Source organism: Stegastes partitus, unplaced genomic scaffold, assembly GCF_000690725.1.
Source record: "Stegastes partitus isolate 25-593 unplaced genomic scaffold, Stegastes_partitus-1.0.2 Scaffold615, whole genome shotgun sequence".
NCBI lineage: Eukaryota > Metazoa > Chordata > Actinopteri > Pomacentridae > Stegastes > Stegastes partitus.
This window is the reverse complement of record NW_007578346.1, coordinates 132,878-154,118: the sequence shown is the minus strand read 5'-3', so window position 1 is coordinate 154,118 and position 21,241 is coordinate 132,878. Positions and strand designations below refer to the sequence as shown.

The following is a 21,241-nucleotide window of genomic DNA, read 5'->3' as shown; positions in this document are numbered from 1 at the left end:
TCTCAATCCATCCATTGCATTAATCATCACATGCACATGTATTCCTCTGTCTCTGTGTGTTACATGTGCTGTTTTTCTGTGTTCTATTTGTGTTCAGTCGCACTAATGTTCTCTCTCAGCCGATGCAGTGGTCTGTGAAGCCTGCACAGACAGATTAGTGTCAGGGGCGCCATGTATAACAGCCCGTTTGTTTTTTTTTATTTTTTATGACCGGCCATCACATCAGTGGCAAGTAGAAAGGTCAACCACCTGTAAGGGACAGCTGTCATCTCTCTGCATGAGCCTCAGGAAATCCTACAGCCAACATCTTTTTCTCGGTTGAAATGACATTAAGCCCTAGATAGGCAAAAAAAAAAAAATCAGGGCACAGGATAGAGACGTGCTTTAAAATCAGATCGGCAGTTGTGGTCTTACAAAGGGTGGCATTATTATGAAATGAAATGAAATGAAAATGAAAAAATACTTTATTCATCCCAGAAGGGAAATTCAATAATTATTATTATTATACTTTATATAATAATGTTTCAGTTACTTTTTCATTTTTCAGTTGTTTCATGTTAAAATTGTGAAACATGGCCATATTTCATATATCATACATCTTGTTTTTTTTTACCAAAATAGCCCAAAATGCAAACATAACCAAGTTACGGTGGTATAAAACATAGAAAAGCAGCCAATCCTCACACTTAAGAAGCTTACAACATGTAATATTTGGTATTTTTTGCTTGATAAACAGCTGTTGGCCGATGAATTTGCCATCTAATTATTCGCCCTATCACAGATCGGACATTCTCTATAAATTGTAATCAGTTAAATAATGTTTACAATATTTACATCCTGCTGTTAGAGTCACTATCAAGTATCACAACTGACCCATGTAGGTGATAGATAAATTAATCAGTTCAGCCTCAGTTGACCCTGAGCAGCAGCTGCCCATTGTTTTCTCGTCCAGCGGAGCAACACAACAGGGATATACCATTACTCAAGATCTGAGTTTCCTAGGCAACCCCTCTGGCTTTTGTAGTGTAGTTTGTGAGGAGATAATGGTGTGGAATTCCTCCATCGCCTAGCAACACGTTAATGCCCCACATCTCCCCCATCTCTACCCGTAACTGCCCCCCAGTGCCGCTCCGGTGACTCACCCAGGTACACAAGCGAATACATCCAGCCATCACTCACGTCTAATCTGCCAGTGGGTGATGCAGGAGATGTGGACAGGGGAGAGAGTGGGGGAGGAAGAAATGTAGTGTGCATGTTGCATGTGTGTGTGGGCAGAGGGACGAGATGAAATAATGGGTTTCCTCTGTGCCACAGGTGGGAGGAGGCGGCCCAAATACATGAAAAGTGCAGGGGAGATGGTTAGATAATAAGAAATAAAAGGAGGCTGGAGTGAACACGGACGAGAGAGGAAATTGCAAAGACTCCTTGATGCTCAGCTACGGCGATGAAGTCCAATCTTCCTCATCTCTTTGTTGTCCATCTGTCCTAATATCCATCCACCGTGCAAAACTCTCATAAGATTCAGGAAAAATATTCCTCTGCTCTTTTATGGCTTTGCCTAATGCATAAGCAAAATGATCAAATCTCCAGCTTCTTCTCTACTCGTTGACAAGGAGTTTCTACCCCACAGTTAAGCAGCTGTGCCTCCATAAGTAGAGACTGCCGTATAAACAGATTATGTCACATGTCTTCATTAATACATTTCTAAATACCTAGAAGGCCATTACAGCTGATTATAACTGCATTACAGTGTGTTATAAACCATGCTTTTAATGTATAAATCATGCTTTTAAATGCTTAATATGGCTACTCGAGGTCAAATGATCCCAGAGTTCGATACAGAGGATGCCATTTCAGCTGATCTCTGGGATGTGTGTATCTCCACAACATCTGCTTCCTTTATTTTTGAGCATAATGTTTACTGTCTTGTTAATCCAGATAGGACCAGTTCTCCCATTGAGCCATATGATCTGTTTGCGCCATTGCCTATCTGCTAATCTGTTTGCGGAAACGTAACACCAACCACTGTAATACTGGTGATAACACACCCTGAGGACTATTTAACAAACTCCCCAAACAAATCATTCGTCTTTTACAGTGTGGCTTTAGATTTTTGTCGTTTAAAGGTAACTCTCTTGTGTGTTGTTCAAAACGGAGACGCTACAGATTCTGTGGTTAGATACACGTGAGTCTGGGGGAGAAAACTGTGCATAAATTAGTCCTTTAAAGGCTGTTCTTATACTGTATCCAGCTCTCTAATATTCAGCGCATAATTAAGTTATTGGGAATGACAGTGGAAAAACACAGTATTATGTATATTACTGTCGTCATGCTCCCGAACCTTCTTTTCATTAATTAGATGAGACCTTTTTCTAATGATAATCACCCTCTGAGTCACACAGGAACAGCGTGGGACTTACAAGCGGTTAAGAGGCTTTCATTCATCATCTGCAGAGTGAACTTACAACACGATGCTGCTGAAATCTAAAGTACATGTTTGTCCTCTTTCACCCGCCTGCAGAGAACCTGGACGCTATGATAGCCATGCAGACCAAGAACAAGCTGGGCAAGTCTCTCGTGTCGCCTGACTTCACTGGACCCAACGGTACACATCCCTCCAAAACATGTCAAACATCGATAAAATTATATAATAGCGTAAAAAATGATTCCATATGGTCATATGTAATTCATAAATTGGGATAAATAGACCCTTTTGGTTTAAACATGTGGTTTGATCACATTTCGACTATGGAAATTATTTAATCAACATAAAAACTTTGACCAAAGAGCATATTTTTTTATATGAACTTTGAGAAATAGATATTTGCTTTCAGGAGAAAATTGAATTAAAAGGTTACAGCCAGCAGCCAGATAGCTTAGCTTAGCATAACAACTGAAAACAGGGGGAAACAACTAGCCTGCAAAAGAAGAACAGAATGTAATAAAAACTGAAATTGTCAGCATCTGTAATGTTTGCAATAAGATTTTCCTTTGCAATTAATTCAGTTTGATCTTGTGTCATCTTAGATATCGTCCAGAAAACACAAAATGACATAAGAAATGCCAAGTGGAAAAGCAATACGATATAACTAGAAAATAAAATTAGTAAGCTAAAATTAGGCTAGAAAAGAACAGTAAGAGGTAATGAGTACTATGGCATATGACAATGAAATATTGCACATTACACTGACAATGTACACAAGCACATTATATATTTTTGTTTGGTGCTTACAATAACCTGTATGTAAAAACACTAATATAGGCGGTTACATGACTACACTAGACTATTTCTTATTTTAGGGAGATTGAGGTAGTCACTGACCCTAACCAAGAAATAGTCTGGAACACAACCCTTCATAAAAAATAGTTATTTTTTACAAAGATTAAGCATATTATATATATAACTTACTAATTAATCTCTGCCAGGAAGCAGATTCTGAACTGCTGCAATACGTATCTCTCCCAGCGACACTCTTTAATGCTCTGTGTGCTGTTTCTTTGCTGCAGGGAAAAACTTGGATGAGGATGACAACACCAAAGCCGAGGCTGCCAAGATGCAGAAGGAATATGAGAACCTCAAAGACTCGACCAAAGAGGATCAGCCATCAACCGAGACCAGTCAGTCTACTTCCCAATCCCGATGACCAGAGGAAACATGAATAGCTTTATCTTTTCTTTTGTAATATGACAATTAGCTAAAATAATTTGATACTCTTTTACCACTCTCAAACGATTACTTATGGGACTTGTAAACTGCATTTTTATTTTATATTTTATTGTTTTTACATCGTGCTTTGATGGTTTTGTTTTTGTGCCAAATGTGTCAAATAAATACATGATTCACAAATATAGCAAATTCTCCCCCAAAACATCTTCTTCACTCAGAATAGGCTTGACTGTAGTGGCTGATACCATTTCAGACGTTTTGTTGTCCCTTTGGCAGAGTTGACAGGATATAAACAACACTGTGTAGTCCAGGCCAATCATAATTAAGTCCCTGCTCGTCCCTGAACTAGGCCAGTCCAATAACACTCACAGGAAAGCTCGTCACGGCTGACATCATTCTGCGTCGCTGTCTGCTGTACTCTACCCAGTCATCGATCTAATCCACACACACACACACACACACACACACACACAGACAGATGCATTTAAAGGAAAAATCAGATGAAACATGGCGCAGGATTACCGCCAGGACATTTGTTTCAATAGGAAATGAAGGAAATACTGTGCAACTATGTGTTGTCTGTATGTTAACAGGCTGCACTTAGTTGCACAATGCCATATTTAATGAAAGATGAGGGCTTGTATTCTAATCTAAACTTAATCTGTGCTGAAAGAAAAGTCACAAACTTCATTTTTAAACAGCAGATATCACTCAATTTTTTCCCAAGTGAGTTGTTTTTCACTAAAACCAGCAACACTGGTCTGCTAGTTTAATAAGAGAGTTCAATCCGCTGCTACTGAGATGGAAATGACATAGCATACTTATTGCTTTAGGAATTTTTTCTGATATAAATAATTGATAAGTCTTAGACAGCAGCGTCTCATTCTTTGGTGAAAATAAAGCACTTCTGACTGCTCGTGTCCTACAGAACGAGAAAAGGGAAATTCAGTTCTCTGAAAGCTCTGTAATACTTTATAAGGAACAATCCCGTGCGTGCTTCTCTTCATTTTCTCTTTCTTTTAACTTCAGATCAGCCTGGCAAGTCAGAGACTTATCTGGAGGCTATCAGGAAGAACATCGAGTGGCTGAAGAAACACAACAAAGAAGAAGGCAAAGATGGTGAGAGAACCCGAATACAGACATGAATTCTTATCGATATGCACAGAGAACTGAAAATTCCATGTTGACACGTTCACCTGCTCTAGTCTTTGCCAAATTTTAAGGGCCGAAACAGGAAAAAAAACAAATTAGCAACCCTCACCCCTCACTGAATGGTGCAGGGGCTGAAATTTGAGGCCTCTTTTGTTAGCCTCAATTTGCAATTTAAAAGAGAGCAAGATACCAAAATAGATGCTTCACTCCAGATACAAAGGTCTGTTCATTTATCCTCCCTAACCTCGTCCTTTTGCACGCGTACGTCTGTGAAATGAGATCATTGATACTAAACCTGCTCTGTTACTGGGAGCACTTCTTTCACAGCAACACAAAAAGGTCAGGATGGACTTTTTGTGTTCAGATCATCTTTGTCATCAGAGTCTCGCTCGTGTGTTCAGATTTGCAGCATCGTGAGTGTGTATCTGCTGCCTCACCCATAACGAAACTGCATGTGACCCAGAAACTGCAGAGCTGTGAAAACTGTGGTTTCACACACAACAACAGCGCACTCATCTAACAGGGTGGGAAGCCTGCTGTTGGACTCTCCATAGAGTAAAATCAATGCCCAGTGGTGCTTAATTAAGCAGAGGAGAATGAAATGTTAATGAGTTCTCACTATTCAGGCCATCCTGTCCATTGGCGATCATCTCAGCGGGACATCTCAGGCAAAACAAAAGTTCCATCTTGGAGAGTTTTATGTTTACTGTTAATGCTCACTGGCCTGATCTAATGAAAGCTGATCAATAGGTGGATCAGAAAAAAAAAACAATTCAATCATGGAGGAATTGCAAAGTTTGACCTAATTTCTTGCGTGCATCTTAAACACAGACAACAAAAAAATATAAAAGGCAGACTCTAAGCATATATCACTGGGGAGTAGAGGGCCGGAGCAGCAGGGAAGTTTTGTTCAGAGCCCATCGGCGACCTTGCTCTATATAGGACACCTCATTAGCATTCAAGCGAGCGAAGTGGTTGTCCGGGACAACAGGGGCCTCCCCGCCTGCCTGTCAGTGAACCGGGCAGAGGAGACAGACAGATAATGGTGTAAAACAGACGCAATGTGCCTCCGGAATCACCCAATTTTCCCATCGAGGAACTCTCTGTAGCTCAAAGGCTAATTTTCTAACACACCTTGTACCACATTAAACTGCTCTCTGAGGTTATTCACGCTATAATTTTTTTCACTCTCTCTCTCATTTCCGACAGCTGGGTGAGAACAAATGCCTTTTCAGGCAAAAAAAAATAAAAAAAATCAGTGTCATAGAAACAGGCAGGGACACGGGCCATTTATTGTGTTTACTCTACCAGAAGCTCCCATTAGGACAATCTCAGCAGACATGGTGTGTGTGCGTCTGTGTGTGTAAATGAGTTTGTGTGTGTAAACGCCTACACGCCACAGAGATTAGCCGGAGGAGCAGATGGACGTAGAGGCGACATCCTGGTTTTGGCTCTTGGCTCCTCACAACCAAGATCGAAAGAAGCGGCGCTGCGTCTAATCACATTCTGTTAATCCTTCACACATGACATGTTTGTTATAAGCAAAGTGACTGTATTTTCAAGCGATGTGATCAAATGGATGCTGCGACAAAATGTCATTATGAAGGCGCAGAGGCTACTGTGTGTCTTTTTGGCTGCCCTCTGTACCTCTTTTTGACACTTTATTCACTCAGTTAGAGCAGGGAGAAGCTGTGCTGCGGCTGTTTGTCTGCTCCCTTGAACTCATTTGTTACCGTGATGGATACTACAGAGTTAGACTGTGTTCGTCTCTAAATATAGCCCCACTGCAGCCTCATGCTGCTGTGTCATCTGACAAAGGTTTGTCTCGAGCAAGGTGAAAGCACCCGGTGGTTTTTAAAGTTGCTTAATTTAGGAATTATTTCATTGTAAGAAACCCAACTTGGCAATAATGTTTCAACCTGTGAACTTTAGGTCTTCTTATTTCATTCTGGCGGCCTGCATGGTACCTTCTTAGCCTCAGACAAACATGTTCTGACCTTAATCCTCCTTGAAGCTTGTTTGGGTGTGCCATCTTAACAAGACGGTGCTTCCAGAGTTTAATGTCTGATTTTTCCTGCTTCCAGCCGTGATCTCCTCACAGTCTTTCTCTTAGTAAACCAGTCATTTGATCTGCCTGTTTCCAGATTACGACCTGTCCAAGCTGAAGGATTTCATGGACCAGCAGGTTGACTCGTACATTGAGAAGGGCATCATCGCCAAAGTCGAAGGCGACACCATCAAGAGGATCTACAGCAGCCTGTAACGCCACCATCTGTCCTCTAACCAACCTCTGGCTGAAAAAAACAACAACAACACAGGACTGAATCTGACACTAAGATCTCCCACAAAACCTTATTTACAATTATTTCCCATGGCATGGTAAAGTATATACTGTGTATTCAAAACTACCTGCTTAGGGGAACTTGTTTACCCTCCCAGACATTCCCAAAAATGTATCAGAAAGATGGGATTTCATCACACTATCTACAAAATTAAAAGTCATTCCTTTAATTCCTGACAACTACCTAACTGATTATATTTGCACGCCAAGACCGCAGAGTAATAATCCCTAGAATATTACCGAGAGAGAAATCAGACTATTTTATGTAACACCACACATCGTGCTAGCATTTACTCCAACCTGTCTGCTGTGGGAAATGAATGTTATGAGAGTATGATGCCGTAGCTTTGTCAAAACTACTGATTCCAATCCATTTTTGCAACATAATACACAATATATCAAATTATACTCATTGTGTGTAACCTGTCTTAGCCTATTATCTTTCTTTTTTTTCCCACCCCCCCTCGGTCTATATGTAAGATCCTAATGTATTCTTGCTTTTTACTTTACCAAAAAAAAAAAATATTTGTTGTGTATCATGTCAGTGAACTCCTCTGTTCCATTCTGCTGTAATTCCTCTGGAGCCCACTAGGGGGCGATGTCTAAATCATCAATTCTCTCTGCATGTCTCTCTGAGTTCATTTCCATCTCTGTAGAGGCAAAAGATGAAGTATTTTTAAATGTAAATATCTGTGATTTTTTCCTAAAGTTGTTAAAGCAATTAAAACATTGCCTTTTCTTTACCTGTGTACTCAACTGTGATAATGAAGCAGCGCTGAAAACTAAAATACACCAAGACTGACATCCACACAGTCCTGGATTGTGATGAAAACCCTCAAGATCTTTATATCTGGCTTAAATACATGTTTATTCTCCCCAAATAAAACCAACACAACTTAAAAGCACAATAAAACAGCTGTTACAGACAGATCTCCACACATAAAGTAATGCATTCACACTTCAAAAATAGAGCAGTCCCTTCTGTTTCCAAAGACAAAAAAAAAGAAGAAAAAAAAAAAGCTTCTACGAGGCAAATGGAACGTGTTCAAAGGCTTGAGTCCATCCACTGCCTCTGTTTGGGGTGAGCTCATACAGGGTAAACACCGATGAGGAAGGCCTGAATATACTTTCCGATGCGCCTATTCTAAGAGGAGATTTAGAACATCAGAAGCGGTTAGCGAGTCGCACAAGCTAATCCTCCCGGAATTGCTTAGCGCTCAAGTGTATGCGAGTGTGAACGTATGCAGCAGGTGGTTTACTGTACAGCAGCTTCACAAGCGTATGATGAGTGGATGGGCTCCGTGTGCTCAGATGCTGCCCTGTAACCTGTCCAGCAAAACTGTACAAAACAATAATAATATACATCACAATCATCGCATTTCAATAAATAAAAAGGCAAACATGACACTTGTTCAACGCGGTTTGGTAAACACAAAAAGGTAAAAAGGGAAAAAAAAAAGAAAGCAATGAGGCTGTGGGAGTGTTTTTTTTGTGTGTGTATGGGTGTGTGTCCAAGACAGCTTCAGGTAAACAGACTGGTCCTTTATATGTCCTGGTAAGACGTTGTGGGGGCCGTGTAGTCCTCCTCATTGCTTCTGCAAAAAAGAAAAACATACACAACATTTACTTGGAAGTTGTCCACAGTGGAAAAGCATTTCGACAACACATTCTCAAAGTCTTTTCTTCTCCTTCTTCCACTGCTTCAGCACTGGGTCTAGGTCAATGTGTGAATAATGGATGAGGCTAACCAGTCGTATTGTTCTCAGTCACAGCTGAGGGCTCAACTGTCCACGAAAAAGACCTGCTGGTACAAAATCTCAATATCCTAGATGCATCATGACTTTAATTAGGCCTGAACAATTGCCTATGAGCGAATTCGCAACATGGGTAAGTGCAATATACAAATCTCGGGAACTGCAGTTTTTTGATGAAGGTACAATATGTCACGACTAACATCCTCACATAAATACATACACATAAATGAAGCACTGGGGTGCTACAAAGACACTCCAGCCTCCAGTCATATTATCCAGACATAAGGGAATGGGGCTTGTTTGATAGACAGGAGCAAAAATTACATCAGTTTAATATTTAGTTCAGTAGAAAAGAAAAAAAAAAATCGAAGTTACGATTACTTAAGGAATGAAATATCGAGGGATTAACATCAAAAGAGGCTGCAAAGAAAGGTTTCACACCACGTCTTTAAAGGCAGGAGGTGAAAAGATTGGTACAACAGAGAGATGGATTTTCTCTGAATATCTTACCGATCTAACTGAGAAAGAAAAAAAAAACATCCCGAGGGAGAACAGGATCAATCTTTTAAACTTCGAAGAGCTCGCTCTCAGGTCAATTTGGTCTTCAAGGAAAACCCCTCATGGAAAAAGCAAATTGGTCCCATAGAAAGTAAATGTATTTATTCATTCTGCAGTGAAGGGCAAACTAGTTTAATGCAACTCTGCTGCTTCTAAGCAGCTTTATGCATTCTGCCTTGTCTTTTACCAAGTCTGTCTGTCAAGGATATCCCAACTATGTTTTCATCAGATCTGTTGGAGAGCAAAGCCTCGGGCCAAAGACCATCTGAGATAAGATTGGTAGATATAACACCTAACCTATTTAATACTTTTGCCCTTACACAATGAAATACCGAGCAACTCAATGTGTTGATTCTAGTTTGTTCTACTTCCCTGCAAGCTTGCTCTCACTCACAAATTTGAAGTTTGGCTTTGTGTTTCCTTTCATCACCCTACAGCTCTTCACCTGTCATCATCTTGTAACCCTGTTTTAAAAAAATGCTGAAAAAACAAAGTTAAATGACTACAGTAAATGTAAGAGACAAGAATGATGTCTTCAGATCTAAAATCAAGGTGCAGCACAGTATTGGTGAGTGGCCACATTTTCAAGCTAGAACATCCAATCAATACAGCCATATCACTGCTTCTGTATGAAACTATAAGGGTTTCTAAAGGCAGAAGTATCACTCAGCCTACTTTTACCTCCAGTTGAGCTTCAAAGGTTTGTGGTTTGTTTGAGGCAGGAAGTCAAACAGGCATGTAGTCTGTGTTTGCTCTGGGACTGTATGAAAACAAGGGAGCGAGCCTCTGTTTGTCTCAACAACACTGCAGCTCCACAGGCCGGCCTTTTATGTGGCTGCAGTCATAGATGGGGTTTGCACAAAGCTAAGCTTCGCCTCAGCTGGTAGGCAAACATTTAAGGAGACATTAAAAACTTTGTCTACTCAAGACACGTGCCTTCGTTTAACAAAGCTCAGGTGTAGAGTTACTGGAACGCCATAAAAAGCAAAAGTAATGGGAGATGCTGTGAGGTTAGATGGTGCAAAAGCATGTAATAATGGATTACTTGAAATAAGATTGTCTCGATACAGCGACAGACGATATTTTCAGATTACAGGATGATTTCAAACATGGACCAAGTAATGACAGTCATTTAGAGAACTTTAAATCAAGTAAGTAGTGTGAGGCAATTAGGGGATCAAATGTGGAAGGATCAAAAGAGGCTGGAAAGGAAGTTTTTACAGCAACTTTGTCAGAAAATTTGAAGAAATGAGAGAGAGCATTAACGCAGGAAGATAAAAGAGTCATCTGAAGGAGCTGGAATCTAGTTAGAAGTGCAGTTCAGTCACTGGATTTTTCCTTATAAATATGAAAAACGACAATTTCTCTGAGGACTTCTTCTTGAATATTAATGTAAACACCAAATCATAATGGAATTAACAAGATGCAGTAAATCCTTCATTCTGAGGATGAATTGTATGATGCTGTATGACTTGTTAATGCAGATTAATGTGATACGACCTGTCTCATTGTTTCTGAACTGAAAAGCTCAATGACGTGTTCAGACCATCGGTTATATAAGAAACATAATGGACAGCTGAACTGACGCAACTGCTCAAACAGCCAGGTAATGTTCCCCTGGGGCCAACGGGAAGGAAACTAACATCAGAGCTGCTTCAGGAGGGACAATGTCCACTCTGAAAATACAATAGGGTGAGCAAAACTCTTCTAGAAAGCCTGAAGTGGAAAAAGTGTGTATGCGTCTGTAGAAGAGTCAGCTGTGGTGTGACTCAGTCGTCAACAAACCGATAGTACCAACAAAGCCTGCTTCTCTATGAATGGGTGTATGCCAGGCATCCACTACGACTTCGCGACCGAGCAGACGCAAGAGCATTCTTTGTCTCAACATGCAGTGTCAGGAAGACGTGGACAGGCCATAATTCTGCAAGCCAAATCCTGCTAAATACCTGACTGTTGCATAACATGGCATCTGACAAGTACAGCAGATTGGCGGAACCCTGATTCCAATCTTCGATCGTCCTTCTGTGAGAACATTTTCACGCTCTATTCCTGCTGAGTGGCACTTCTGATAATCACCCCATGAGCTCAGCCGTGAGAGTCTGGGCCCCGTTTTCTGCAAACGTCGCGAGGCAAAGATTGTCTCAGTGGCACTCTAAGTCTGTGAGCTGAGATTGTCAGCTTTTGGGGAAAAGTTGCCGTAAAGAGTAACGCCAGCAAAGTGACTAAACACAAAACACGCAAGCCCTTCCCAAGACACATACCTGACATTATTATAACTGACTGACCTTTTTTATACCAATTTGTACTGTATTATACCTATCTGGACTTAATTATACCTAGTTAGACACCATTGTGCCTCTCTGGACTGTATTACACCTACTGTATGTGGACTTTTTTCTCTAGAACGCCTTTTTTGATTTCCATCTGGACTTTATTATACCTACCTCAACTCTATTTAACTGATCTAAACTTACCTTCCTGGGTTTTATTATACCGATCTGAACTTTTTAAAAATCTATTTGGAGGTAAATACACTACTGGTCAAAAGTTTTAGAACACCCTAATTTTTTCCATTTCTTTGTTGAAATCTATGCAGTTTAATGTCTCATTGTACTCTGAAATGAAAGCATAGAACAAATAAACAACTGAAGCTAAAAAAGAAATCATGGAATCAATTTATAAACCAAAATATATTGTAAACTTGTGACTCATCAAAGTAGCTCCCTTTGGCAGATATAACAGCTGAACGCACTCGTGGCATTCTTTCTACAATGGAAATCAAATATTCTTTAGAAAGTTCTTCCCAACTCTGTTACAGAAGTTCCCACAAACGTCTGACACTTGCTTTGCTTGCTCTTCTGTCCACTTCAACCTATATCACCTTGATGGGAAGTCTGGAGACTGTGGCCACTCCATGTTTTCAAGCTTACCATTTTGTTCTTTCTTCATAAGGTAGTTCTGGCATAGCTTGGACTTATGTTTGGGGACACTGGCTTGCTGTAGGATAAACCCCAGACCAACTAGGTGCATACCAGAGGGAACTGCATGGCGCTGCAGAATGCAGTGGTAGTCAATTTTGGTTCAGGGTGCCTCTCACTCTGTACAAGCCACCAACCCTGGATCCAGCAAAACAGCCCCCAGACCATCACACTTCCTACTCCATGTTTGACAGTTGATGTCACACACTGAGGAACCATCCTTTCACCTACTCAATAGCTTATAAAAAAAAGATCCTGCATGATGAACTAAAGATTTTAAATTTTGATTCATCAGTTCATAACTCCTTCCAGTCATCAGTAGTTTCATGGCCCAGGCAATCCTCTTTTTCCTATTCTGACGTCTTAGCAATCGCTGTCTTGCTGCAACTCGCCCTGTCAAACCTGCAGCACAAAGTCTTCTCTTCACAGTTGAAACTGAGACTTGCTTACAATGACCACAATTAAGCTGTGCTTGAACGTGTTGCCTTGTTAGCCGCCTATCACGCAAGCTGTTGACTCTGAGAAACTTGTCCTCTGATTCAGTTGTGGCTTTGGGTCTGCCAAACCTCTTCCTTTCAGAGTTTCCCCCAGTTTCTGAGTTGATGGTGAAGCAAACTGTACTCACTGACACCTTGACTTTCTTCACAATTTTCCGTAGGAAAGACTTACATTTTTCAGTGTTATGATGGTCTGTCTCTCTTCCATTGTTAATTGCCTTTTCCTCGCCATTTTTATAGCAACACACTACTTTCTGTAGTACAACACTGTTCAAACAATGCTCATAAGGGTTTGGTACCTCAGTGTGTTCCAACACTACTTTTATGCAGACAGAGGGGGTTGTAAGTAATCAAGAACATTTGAGACACCTGTAGGAACTGACAGCAACAACTTTCAAGACCTGATCAACCTCCATTGCTGCAGAACAGCTTTAAGTTGTTAACCCATTTCTTGTTCCCTGAAAAAGGCCTTTTTGTATAATTCTGAAATGTACATTATTTTTCAGTTTTGGGTAACCTTACCTTTTTTTTTAAACTTCTGGCAGTTCACCACTTACCTTCGTAACATTTAAAGCTATTCATTGGACTTAAACGGCTTGAATTTCTTTTTTTTTTTAAATTGGGGTGTTCTCAAACTTTTGACTGGTAGTGTCTATGTAGCTGGGCTTCATTATGCCTATCTGGATGATATTATGCATATCTGGACTTTATCTGACCAATGTAGACTTACCTATCTGGACTGGATTACACTTATGTGGACTTAATTGTGTCTATCAGGACTTTTTTTGATTCCTATCTGGACTTTATTATGCCTATCTCAGCTTTATTTGACCAATCTAAACATACCTATCTGGACTTTATTAGGTCTGCCTGCACTTTTTTTAGCCTTATCTAGAGTGTATTATATGTAGCTGGGCTTTATTATGCTGATCTGGACTTTATTATGCCTATCTCAGCTTTATTTGACCAATCTAAACATACCTATCTGGACTTTATTAGGTCTGTCTGCACTTCTTTTAGCCTTATCTACAGTGTATTATATGTAGCTGGGCTTTATTGTGCCTATCTGGACTTTATTACATCTATGTGGACTTTATTATAACTATTTAAACTTTATTAGGCCTATGTGGACTTTATTAGAGTTATCTGGACTTAATTATACCTATCTGGAGTTTATTATGCCTATCTAGACCTTGTTACATTTATGTGGACTTTGTTAGACATACCTGGACTTTTTTGGGCCTATCTGGACGTTATTAGCGATATCTGGACTTAATTATACCTATCTGGTATTTATTAGAGATATCTGGACTTACCTATTTGGACTTTATTGGACCTATCTGGAGTTTATTCTAAATAAACTCCTATCTGGAGTTTATTCTGTGGCCTTTATTTTGCTTATCTAAATTTGTTTTGGCCCTTTGGACTTTATTTGACCAATCTAAACATACATATCTGGGCTTTCTTATGCCTATCTCAGTTTTATTAGACCTGTCTGGTGTTTTTTATACTTATCTGAACATGCCTATCTGAACTTTATTTCAGCAAATTCGTAAATGCAGCCTGACGACTATGCGAAAGTTTTGGCAGGTAAAAAAAAAAAATACTCGTTTGAGATTATTCATTGTCTAATAATAAACTGTAAATTTCTGATGGCAGGTATCCGTGAGGCAAAAGTTAGCCTTCACACTGAGAATAAACACCATTTAACTGGATGCTATGTTCACCAAACATAAGTCTGCCTGGGACATCAGAGAAGACATGGTTCCGGTGAAGTATTTTGATGCAGTGGAAATTAAAAAGACTACTATTGGCAACAAGTGTTTACAGTCTGGTTTGAAAGATTGCAATCATCAACACAGAAAAGAAGAAGCGGCCATTGGCTGGGGGTTATTAACACCTCACCTTACTTCCTCTTCTTTGAGCCTGCGAGCAGCCTGCTTTGACTGTTTAATTTGCAAGTCTAGTCTGTGTAAGAAGTCTTTGGCTGACAGCTCCTCTGGTTGAGGCTGGGGCTGTGGAGGTTTGGAGTCCTCAGGGGGCGGAGAAGAGGGCGGCGTGGGTCCCTCAATGTCCTGCGTCACAATGCAGGGTGCATCTACGTCCTGGTATGCTGTTTCGCCGTCCCCATCAGGAGACTCCAGAGACAGTCCATTAAATATGGAGCGCTTCTCCGAAACCACAGGGATGTTGAGGCTGTTCCTCAAGAAGATGCAGTCGTTGCTGAACAGCTTATTGGCTCTCTTGATTTGCTCCATCTAGAATATAACAGCAAAAAAAAAAAACATGTTAAAATTAGTTACTATGACTGACCAACTTCCTTGTTCTGATAGCATGGGCTTGAGGACCGGATCCTCTTCTGAACTCTTATCACTGTTATATTTATTTTTACACATGGCGGCCTGCAAGGAATACAAACTTTTTACTTTATACATGCATTCCTGATGGGAAAAAAATTCTCCCATTTACACCATTTTTGGACACAAATTCTCCACTGACACTAAATGCACACTTTGAGATCAGACTGGGTTTGTTAGCAGCTGTTTAATCATAATATATTCAGTGTTTTAAAATTGAAAGTGTGCAAAGAAACTAACATTTCATTCGAGGTTGTTTTGATTGTACTTTGGTTCTTTGTTAAAGTTGTATCCACGCAATCATAAGTGTGGGACTGACTGCAGAGAACTACTGAAAATTTAACACAGGAGAAAGTAGAATAAAGTGGAAGGTAGACTATTTTTGCAGTTATTATCAATCCCTAGTGGGTACCTGTAGGATTGAAGAGGCAGGAGTTTGTTTTTGTGGTGCAAATTCGTCATTAATCAAGTTGTGTGTCAAACTGATTTGAAATTTCTGGAGATATCAGCCACTTTGCCCAATTGATAATGAAACCTTTGCTCGTGAGGTATACATGCAAACTTTACAAACTCTCCACTTTTGCTCCCCCGTCTGGGATGCTTTGGCTTTGAATGTTGTGTGCAAGGGTATGACTTGGAATTCTAAATCCTCCAAAGTAAAACCACTAACTTCTCACATTTGTTTGTTGCCATCATGATTGGCACAGTGTATTTTGGTATGTTCTCAAAACTATCAGAGCCTCTGGGGTTGGCAGTGGAGGTGAAAGCAAAATCAAGAAGTTGCGAAAATCCCCCATAGGTGAAGGGAAGTACAGAAGCAGTTGTAACGTTCTGGATCATTGCTCCTTCCTGTAGGCCTTTGGGTGCAGAGACAACTATGTTAAACAGGTGCAACACCAGTATAATACTGACTGCTCAGGTTTCCAAGTCCACTTCTTGATCTTAACATAGAGAGGTGACGCATCAATGAACACTACGAGTTCACTTGGAAGCAGCCTGCAGTGATGTTGTGTTTGCTCCTATCTGTGATGACTGATTAAATGTTTTACCGCTGATTTTTACACGACATTATTATCTCTAACTCACACTGCTGTGGTTGAACTATCTTACCGTAACTCCGTATTTGAGAGCAATCCCTTGCAGAGTATCACTGTCTGTAACCCGATGCTCTATGTATTTCTCCCCCAGAGAGGCCGTGACGCTGGCTGTGCTTCCGTACGAGCGGATCTTGGTCCGGGCCAGGCTCTGGGACAGTTCGCTCTCTGATTCGGAACCGGACCTGGACCGAGGGAAGATGGGCTGGGCAAATCGTCCTCCTCCATCCCGCATCGGCAGGACGGGCGAGAACTCCGCCATCTTCTCTTGAATAAATAAACAGCCCGACAGCTTCTGTTTGCTTTAACGCTCCTGTTGAGTCGCTGCAGTAAAGTGAATCGCTGATTTAGGTGGCGGGGAGGTTCCCATCTCGGGTCATATGGAGCCAGTGAGCCCGGGGGAGCAGAGACATGTTTAGGGTACGGCTACCGCACAGCTCGCTTTGTCATAGATCCGTTACGTTGACGTAAAGACGTAAGAACGTAAAGACGTCAGAACGTAATGCAGGAAGGACAATAATTCAATTTCCGGTTACACTTAAACAAAAATCACAATAATACAAACAAGAAATTACAAACATTAAAATAATTTACCATTAACTATAAATATTTTAGAATAGACTGATGTCAATTTATATTCTTGCTTCTCTTATAAAATAGACCAAACTTTGCGAACTTTGGATATGTAGCATCCCTGTGTTGTTCAGCATAGACGATCTATTGGTTAGCTCACTTGACAAAAAAGAGTTACTGCTAGCAATAAAAAAGAGAGAGGAAACAAAGGAAACTAAAATATGAAACAGTATTTTAATTTGTATTGATGCTAAAGCAGCTACAAATAAGTTTACATTTGTTAATCACTCTGGCAGGTAGTGGCACCAAAGTGGCAATCTAATTTTTTATTTATTTTTTTCCTGACACAGGGGCTGCCACTGAAGTGCTAGCTGATTATCATGCTCAATATTTGGCATTTTACCAATTATTGGGTCCGATACAGCCACCCCTCTCTGTCTGTAGTCCCCCTATGGTCTCAGCAGTGATTCTGTAGCAGAGACACAACCCAAAAAACTGAACAAGAAACACAAGCTGTTGCCTTAAACCAAGAAATGAGTTACTTTCACAGTGGCAAAGACTACGCTAATGGCTGGCTAATGGCGAGAGGCTAAATTAGGACACTGTCACAGATTACCCCCTAGAAAGTAAGAACAAATAATGTTTTAGGATATGGGGTTTAGTTGGCAATAAAAGCGATAGAACAGAGAAATGTGTGAGAAATGTTCCCAAACATTGGTTATCAGGTTTTCTTGATAACCAGTAATAGATAATGGCCCTGAAAAGCCTATATTTGTTGATCCCTATCACAGATTGCCAATTAGGTTCTGCTACAGCCAATAGCAGGAGGATCCCAGCCTTCCTGTGGCAAAAGACTTTAATTTAGGATATATGAAAGTCTGCATGTTTGACCCAGGGATTACATTCATGCTATCCTCCTGTATCACGGTTGCACTTTGATTGTGTCTCATGGGAATTATTAATCCCATTTTATATCGATCATACAGTGAATACTGAAACTGAAGTTTGATTAAAAACGTATAGCACAATATCAAATCACAATTGCAGTTTCAGCTGGAAAATCAAAGTCGTATATTTTCTTAAAAATGGCTTACTCCTACTCCTAATCTAGGAATCTAAAAGTTAATTTGTCATTACAAAAAAAAAACATTTAAAAAACAGGCATTCTTAAGACTGTGAAGCAACAACAAAGTGCAGTTCATGTGCAACTTGAGTATGGAAATGGAACTGTGGGTTCACATTTTGTTTGTTTCTGCTTAGACGATGAGAAAATGAAACTAGGCTCGAGACGCTCAGACTCTCAGGAAATCAGGACCACTGTGAAGAAAGGAACTTTGTATTTGAAGTAACTGCAAATGTGTTGCCTACAGCCAGTTTATATTTACAATAAGTGAAACACCTGGAGAAATCTCACACAGGCACAGGGAGAACATATGCACACACAAACTCCACACTGATAAAACAGCAGAAAAAAGGCCCCCATTTGACAGCTACAATGAAAGAACACTAGGTCATAAGTCCAAGGTTGACTTATATAATTGTCACAGCCACGCACAGAAAACAAACTTGGCTTTAGCTAGTGACAAGCAACATCTAGAGAGGATGCCATACCTGAGATCCAATATATACAAGTTTTTATTTTAAAATAATGACAAATTCTAATCAAAATTATAAGAACAAAAAATGAACAAAATGGTGGAGGGATTCTAGGCCAACCATGCTCAAGACTGTGAGTTTCAGAGCTTCCCCAGCTAAGCTAACACAAACCTAACAAACAAAACCCCCGAAAATTAGACAAGATCTTCATCCTCAAAGGGAAGCAAAACAGAAAACAGGTTGCAGAAGGACTGCTTCATCTGAGAGGGCTTTGGGCCAGAACCACCCACCAACACCAAGAGCAGGAGCATCTGAGGGCACAGGAGGAGAGGAGCATATCTCATTAACTTATGGGCTATGCATCACGAGTACACGACGACAAAAAAAAAAAAAAACACATAATGAGGAAGGATAACCAGTACACTTTGACACCAAGTGGCGAAATTCAGCAGGTCTCTGTAACCACTAACTGCCGCCTGTGACATCTGGAGCCACTGCTGCTGTTGGATGGTGTGTATAATCTGGTTTACAGTCTCATGACCAACCACCAATGTGTTTTTTCCAGTATCACCACATGGCTGAGAAGCTATAAAAATATATTAGGGGTTTTCCCAAGATGGGAAATCATAAAATCTGCCAAATGAGGAATTGACTGTTCATACACCAAACTAGAACAACCCATTATATTGACAAAAATAGGATACTAATCTTTATTTTAAAGGGTTAGGGTTATCTGTAGGGTTTCCATAATCCATTTACACTACACTGAGTAAGCTTTTTAATTAAATTCCTTAGTTTCATCGTAAAAGTGTAATCATAGCCTATAATTCTGGAATATACAGTGCTTAACAAATTTATTAGACCATTATCCAGTATAAGGTTTATGCCACAGCTGCCCTAAATTAACAGCTTTGGTAATTGCAAAAATCATGGTTATGTTTCTATAATGGGTAATACACCAGCAGGTAGAAGCTCTTTCATCAAAATGATATTTTTCATGCTAAAATATCATTTTTATTGTTATCCATGAATTTTCAAATTTACTGTTTTACAAAAAAACTGAAAAATAGTAAAACAAATTATTATTTCTTGATTAAGATGTCAGATTATAGTTATTTACTCGCATTCCTGAACTGAAAAAAATGTTTTAGTGGTTGAATGTTAGTTACTTAATTAATTTCTGACTTCTCAGAGAAGCCCAGTGACTTATGTTTGAGAACTTTGCGTGCTGTAAATTAAGCAGAAGGCCAGTTAATCATTTGAGAAACCATAAAAGAACAACAAGATAAATCCCAGTTAAATAATGCAGTTATGTGCTAGCCAGTCAGTGAACTTGTGAAGGACAGCACTCTTCTTATTGTGCATCCATTACTGCCTCCTGTCCCTGTCGTCTGTGCACTCTGTATGGCTCGTGGTTATTCAAAAACTTTAAAATTCTCTAAAGATATTTGTTCTTTCTAAATCACTGTGTCGGGATGTTAGCAACTCACTAAAACAAATAAAGTATACTCAGAAGAAAACATCGATGGTGCAAATATTATGAACATATCAAGTGATTTAAATGTGGTGGTCGTGATAGGTAGTAATGTGTTATTTAACAGAAACACAAAGGCTGCAGGTGCTACTCTGGGATGCACAGAACAAACCTCCATGAAATCTGATTCACTGAGGAACAAATACCAGGATGCAACAGGTGGATTCACGATCTCTACATGAGTAATTTATTCAATTAGTCTCTCTTGGTTATAGATGATGCAGCGGTAATCTCGCCATCTGACATTTTCTGATGGAAATCAGGTCATTAAACTTATGTAAGAGTACAAAGAGAGACCAGGATGAGGGAGCTAAGTGCATTAATTATACATGATGGTCTCAGTACGAGATGACACTTTTTTTTTTCCACATCGAGCAGCATGCAGTCCTTTATTCACGTCACGTTTGCTCTACACCTTGATTCATTCAGTGCACATGGGCACAGGTCTGATTATGTTACGGCAAGGAGAAGTTTTTTGTGAATGCAAAAATCTTAAAATAATCCTATACTTTCTTAAAATGTTCATTGTTTTTAAAATATCAAGTGAGTTAGAAGTCAAAACAGCAGATTGTACTGGCAGACTGACCCACAGCAAGAATCAGATTACTTCACTTCCATTGCTCCGCCCTCCTTCTCTGTCTTTCTCTTGCGGACACAAAAAAAAACCCCAAAGGAAACAAAGACAAGACTAAAAAAAAAAAAAAAAAAGAGGGAGGAGAAGCCACAGCGGCGAGTCGTCCGTCACAATGTAACCATGACAACAATCTCTCCAGCCGTCTCCTGCTGCACCAGCTGCACCTACAGGGGAGAGGATATTGCCATCAGTGCAATATCACTCCTGCTATCAGTTTATCATCTTTAAGGAGGCAGTAGGCCAAGTTTGATTGAACCTGGAGGACTTCAGGTTAAAGCTTAATGGTGCTGTGAGGGACTGAAGTTAATTTTAGTCTTTTATCATTGGAGGAAAATAAACTACACTGTGGATCAGATGTGATTTTTTTATGTTCCAATTACGTGTAGCTGTGTAACCATTAAGTGATGCACTGCGTCCTTTTGGTTATCATAAAACCTAATGTGTGCGTCAACACAGAGAAATGTTGGGATGATGAGGTTGGAGAGCAGAAAACATGACCAACATGA

The 21,241-nt window shown here is 40.0% G+C and overlaps 2 protein-coding genes across 2 annotated transcripts in view; one reads left to right on the top strand and one right to left on the bottom strand.

Moving 5' to 3' along the window:
* Positions 1 to 7,903, top strand: part of scg3 (secretogranin III) — a 12,157-nt gene extending 4,254 nt beyond the window's left edge. Inside the window, exons 9-12 of the mRNA XM_008289448.1 lie at positions 2,522 to 2,605; positions 3,508 to 3,618; positions 4,697 to 4,786; positions 6,964 to 7,903. Coding sequence (XP_008287670.1) covers positions 2,522 to 2,605; positions 3,508 to 3,618; positions 4,697 to 4,786; positions 6,964 to 7,082 — 404 coding nt within the window. The 3' untranslated portion in view covers positions 7,083 to 7,903. The remainder of the gene's footprint in view (positions 1 to 2,521; positions 2,606 to 3,507; positions 3,619 to 4,696; positions 4,787 to 6,963) is intronic.
* Positions 7,904 to 8,009: 106 nt separating this feature from the next.
* On the bottom strand, positions 8,010 to 16,849 carry lysmd2 (LysM, putative peptidoglycan-binding, domain containing 2). The gene is made up of 3 exons (XM_008289449.1): positions 16,415 to 16,849; positions 14,853 to 15,205; positions 8,010 to 8,755 (listed from the first exon to the last, which is right to left on the bottom strand). Exons 1-3 carry the CDS (start codon positions 16,658 to 16,660, stop codon positions 8,704 to 8,706), a joined length of 651 nt encoding a protein of 216 aa, XP_008287671.1. The 5' UTR covers positions 16,661 to 16,849; the 3' UTR covers positions 8,010 to 8,703.
* Between the last annotated feature and the right edge of the window lie 4,392 nt (positions 16,850 to 21,241).